Source organism: Etheostoma spectabile, chromosome 23 (genome assembly GCF_008692095.1).
Source record: "Etheostoma spectabile isolate EspeVRDwgs_2016 chromosome 23, UIUC_Espe_1.0, whole genome shotgun sequence".
In the NCBI taxonomy this organism is placed as follows: domain Eukaryota; kingdom Metazoa; phylum Chordata; class Actinopteri; order Perciformes; family Percidae; genus Etheostoma; species Etheostoma spectabile.
Genome location: NC_045755.1, coordinates 4255037 through 4259970, shown reverse-complemented (window position 1 = coordinate 4259970; position 4934 = coordinate 4255037). Strand labels below are relative to the sequence as shown.

General features: G+C 37.9%; 1 protein-coding gene across 2 annotated transcripts in view; it reads right to left on the bottom strand.

Annotated features, from left to right (window-relative positions):
• Positions 1 to 1849: 1849 nt before the first annotated feature.
• LOC116672813 (chemokine-like protein TAFA-2) overlaps positions 1850 to 4934 on the bottom strand; it is an 82323-nt gene continuing 79238 nt past the window's right edge. For both annotated transcript variants that reach the window (XM_032504718.1, XM_032504719.1), the window contains exon 6: positions 1850 to 2751. In XM_032504718.1, the coding sequence (XP_032360609.1) occupies positions 2705 to 2751 (47 nt within the window). In that variant the 3' untranslated portion in view covers positions 1850 to 2704. The remainder of the gene's footprint in view (positions 2752 to 4934) is intronic.

Here is a 4934-nt window from a genome sequence, read left to right as displayed (position 1 = left end):
TAGGTGAGATATTGTCATGAACCATGTATTAATTTATTGGAGGATTTTGTTTGTACTGTATAGGTACAGAACTTAACAGCCGGTTCTAAAGGCATCTTATGTATTGTTAACAGGTAAACAAATTATTATACTGACTGAAAGGATTTAATAAGTGTAATGTTGCCATGGAGTCAGTTAGCTGTATGCTTCAACATTAGCTCTTTGTATTAGCCTCAATTTGTTTACATCTTTGGCAAACTGGCACCAATAAAACAATGACGAATTAGCTATTAGCAGTTCATGTTTGCTGTTTACCTGTGGATGTACAGACAACTATCACTGGATTACTTTGATACTGAAGAAAAATGTATTTTTATGGATCGGGAAGTGTAAGTCAGGCTGAAACTTAGACAACTATTGTGTCTGTTTTGAGATTTATGTTGGACGTTAATTGTGGCTCAACGTGATGGTGCTGTTGTCTCCTATCTAGCTCGAGAAGCGTCGTGTTTCTGTGACGGAGCATCAACTTGCAATTTGGAACACCTTTAGGAGGCCCCAGTTGTAACAATTCCCCCCCCAGGGGACAAACAAACCAATACATTAACGTCATTATTCACAGGATTGTTTTAAAGCAGACAGATTGGACTCAGAATGGGTCTACCTGATGATAACCGATGGCGCTCTTGTTATTGTAAGGCAGGGTGAAATAAGAGAGACAATCATTTAAAACCATTTAACAAGAAACTACAGAGCAGGGATAAATCTGTCGCCGGGCTGTGCATTTCAACATAAATGCCTGCTGTTTTACATCAAAACGCCTCACTTCTCTACATTGCATGATTTTTTTCCCCCAAAATTAAAAACTAATTCTGGCTGTTGATTTAATAACTTGAGCATCCCCTCTGAGGCGACAAGTTTGGAAAGGACCCTTGATGTTACCAGGGAGTTAGAAATGACATGCAAGCAGCTGATTGAATTTGACTGAACTCACATTCATGCAGTCATCTGGCAACTTAAAACATTTTGCAGCTGTCTGAAAATTATGAATCCCTAAATTCTACACAGCGATACTGCCATTTACAAACAGGCTTGCACTTCTTTTACTTATTATAGGTTGTTTACAGATGTTAGAAGATGGAAATTATTACTCAGATGCAACACACGCAATCAGCAATGTAGCAAAATGACCAAAAGAACCATAGGCCATAGTGATGTTGTATTGTTTTTTTTACAAAATGTTGAAATGTGTTTCCAACATTTTATCCAATGCTATTTTAAGATACTGTGAATTCTGTAAATAACAGCGTGAAGGCATTTTAATTATCCCCCTCTCCCCCTTATGGTCTTCCTTGACAAATGGACTTTTCTCAGTCTTCAGAATTTGTAGAATTGTAGACGTTTTGATTCACACGCAGAATAGCGCACACTTAACTAGTAACCCACACCCCATCTTAAATTAGTGGAGAAGCCCTCTGATTTTTTTTTTTTTTCAACTGGGCCAGAAACAAACACATACCTGCAGCTGTGAGGCGGTGCTTTGAGCTAACGTTAGTCATTGGGAGCATTCTAACATGAGGGGCACACAAATGTCTGTAGCTAATGTCTTGGTAATCGTCCAAAGGTTATTGAGATATTGCACTCAAAACAACCAATGTAGACCTCACAGTGGTGTCAGAGGAGAATTGAGGGGATCACCGAAGTCAAAAGAACTGATACTGATGTGACCATCAGTACAACATTTTGTGACGACAAAACCAATAGTTGTTCAACCAAAGTGGTGGACCGGCATTGCTATTCCTAGAGCCCTGCCTCTATCAGGGCTTGTAAAAACTATCTGTGTTAGCATATAGATGCTAAAGAGACACAAGGCTTTAGTTACACAACCATAGTTTATTACGGATGTCATCACTTACACAGACAAAGGAAGTCAGCAAAACCTACTGAAAATCATACTTTGAGTCGAAAAACTGTTTTGGGAACATTGTTGTCAGTGACCAGATGCTGTGTGTTTAATGTACACTGTTGTCTAGAATCTGAACTCCAGAGCTGTCATACAAAAACAAAATCTGGCAGAAGCAACAGGAAATGGCAGAGTCCTTTTTCAGAGAAGAAAAAAAAAAAACACGACTTGATCCCACTTTCTGTCTGATAACAACTGGTAGTTTGATCAGTTTGAACTTTTAAAGCGCTGGTCCTCCATCAGTTCAGTTTAGCAGTCCTCATAATGTGTAGTAGGTTTCAAATGATAAGTTTCAAATTTAGATTTGGTTGTGCATTTCTATGAAAATCACACTGAATATCTGCCGCTCAGCCGCATATTTTCATCTATATCTGAACCTTTGGAACTACACATTGTTCGAGCAGAAAGCCACAATTGACTGATTTCAAGAAAATCACATTTTGTATTGAATATTTGCGAGGCTTACAACAAACTGACCTGCTGTTCCCCCTGGTGAACCTGTGAAGCAAATCCCCCTGTAAAGGACATGTTAGTCTAGAAATGAACACATAGGCGAGGTTCATCATTGGTTTCCACTACAAGCAGGACAATGTCGCAGAATAAATCCTGTCGTCCGATAAGGCTTATCCTATGAAGTTCTTCAAAAAGAAGTGCTGAATGATCGGGCCTTGATGTTCATCCAGTTCAAGAAGAAGCATTCAGAGTTTTCCAAAGATTAATTGCAGTCCAGAAGAAAGTCTCTATTTACAGAAAAGGTCCTTTGCATTACTTCTCTTTTGATGATCCAATAAAAATCAGAAAGGTTGGTTCACCTGTGAAAGAGAAAAATTGTTAAAATTAAATCATAGCCATTAAAGCGGTGCTAACATTGAAAACTCAAACGTTACCCCCACACGCACCACTGAATATTTTAGTGGGTTTTGATGATACTTTGCATCATTTTCATCTATAATGTACATAAATGCCTGCTTCTCTCTATCCGAGCGGTGTAACACAGTAGGACTGAGAACTTGGCATAAGCAGAGACTAATGAAGAGCAGAAAAAGAAAAGAGCATGACCTACAGTAATAAAACTCAACTTTATCAACAGAAAATCCAAGCAAGAAGACATGAGACGCCCGCACACGCTGATTGAGATGTCAACAATGTTGGCACAGCTGGTACAAAATCTGATGCATTATTCAACACTGAAGCCTCTTTATATTCCCACAGTTTGCCACTGAGAGAAAGCTCATTATCTTCAGAGGAAAGATGAGGCTAAAGTTCTAAAACCCCTGACCTTTAGCCTTTCTTTTCCTCTACAGTATATAGCCTCTGAGGAGGCCATAGCAGCACTAAAATCAGAAGAGTTTATCCCATTGTGAGCATGAAAATCTTGCTATAAAATGTCTTGTGAGATATCAAATTTAGTGTATGATGTTTGCAGGGGAAAACATCATCTAAACTGAAAACTTTGACCAGAGTAAATGTTATTTTCAGTTTTTTGGTGCTTTTTTAACAGGTGGTTTGATACTTTTATCTGGCTATACTAGCATGAGAAAAATGATGGATACATCTAGTAATTTCACCCTAACTAGAAACTCTGAGCTTGAGCAACACCCTGAACGCACCTGAACAGACAAACACACAAAAAAAGTAAACTTCACATAAGGTAGCAGTAAAAACGTGAAACAGAGTTTTATTGATTTGGGCATTGTCTCAATAAGCAAGTGGAATGGATAAAACTGAGGGGTCTAAACTTTAAAAAGTACAATGACTTGTATTTTGGCTCAAATGCCCATGGGTAAAGATTTTTAAGATAACAGCATCAGCTTCTTCACAAGGACGAAGATTAGCTCCTTCATACACGGGTCACAGCTGTGCAGTACAGTCCTTCTGACAGGGTGATGACGGGCTTCAAGTGTAAAATAGGGCTGCAACTAATGATTGTTTTTAATTGTTGATTAATCTGTTGATTATATTCTTGATTAGTTGTTTGGTCTTTAAAATGTCAGAAAATAGGGAAAAATGTTGATCAGTGTTTCCCAAAGCCCAAAATGATGTCCTCAAATGTCTTTTTTTCACAATCATATTAAGTTTACTGTCACAGAGGAGTGAAGTAACTACAAAATACTTGCATTTAAAGTGCCCATATTATGAAAAAAAATCACTCTTTCTGGGATTTGGGGTTTTATTTTGTGTCTCTGGTGCTTCCACACGCATACAAACTTGACCATCCATGCTGTTCTGAGTGAGATACAGGTTTCTGAATGTCCTCTGCCTTCAGTCTCTGGATGAGCTGTTCAAAATCTCCATGGCTTTCAATGTCACTAGCCAAGACAAGGTGGCTAAAACAGTTAGCTAGCGGATGTGATCTTTGTCACGGTTTACAGCATGTGTCATACTGAAATTTGTGACATCCATGAATTAATAAATTTCTCTCATCACAAACAATAACAGAAGATGGAAATCATTTCAAAAAACGTTTGATCTATCAATGATTGTTTGATTGCTAATGTTTGTTCAAAACACCATTCAACTGACAACTTTGTTGTGTTTGATTGCTAACTTGTAGCCAGCAGTAAACAAACTTTAAGTAGGTCCATTTTTACAGAAGTCTCTCGTTAGCATCTTGTATGCTACTTGCGGCAAAGTGACGCATGTGCGACTCAAATCTGCACTTGACTTTCATTGGGGAGTACCTAGCAACTGTGCATGTGTGACTCCCTATAGTATAGAAGTGAGATGTCTCACTCTGTAGCTGAAACAGAGACCCAAACACGGGGTTAAAACAGGATCTGCAGCAATGTGCTCTACAATAAAAATAAGGTGTTTTTTTTTAAAATAAACTATGTAATCCTATTCTGTTACAACCTCAAAATAAAATTAGCATAATATGGACACTTTAAGAAGCTGGAATCAGATTTTTTTTTTTTTTTATTGCCTCAAACCAATGAATCACTTATCAAAGTAGTTGGCGATTAATTAAAATAGTTGAAACTAATCGATTAAGTTA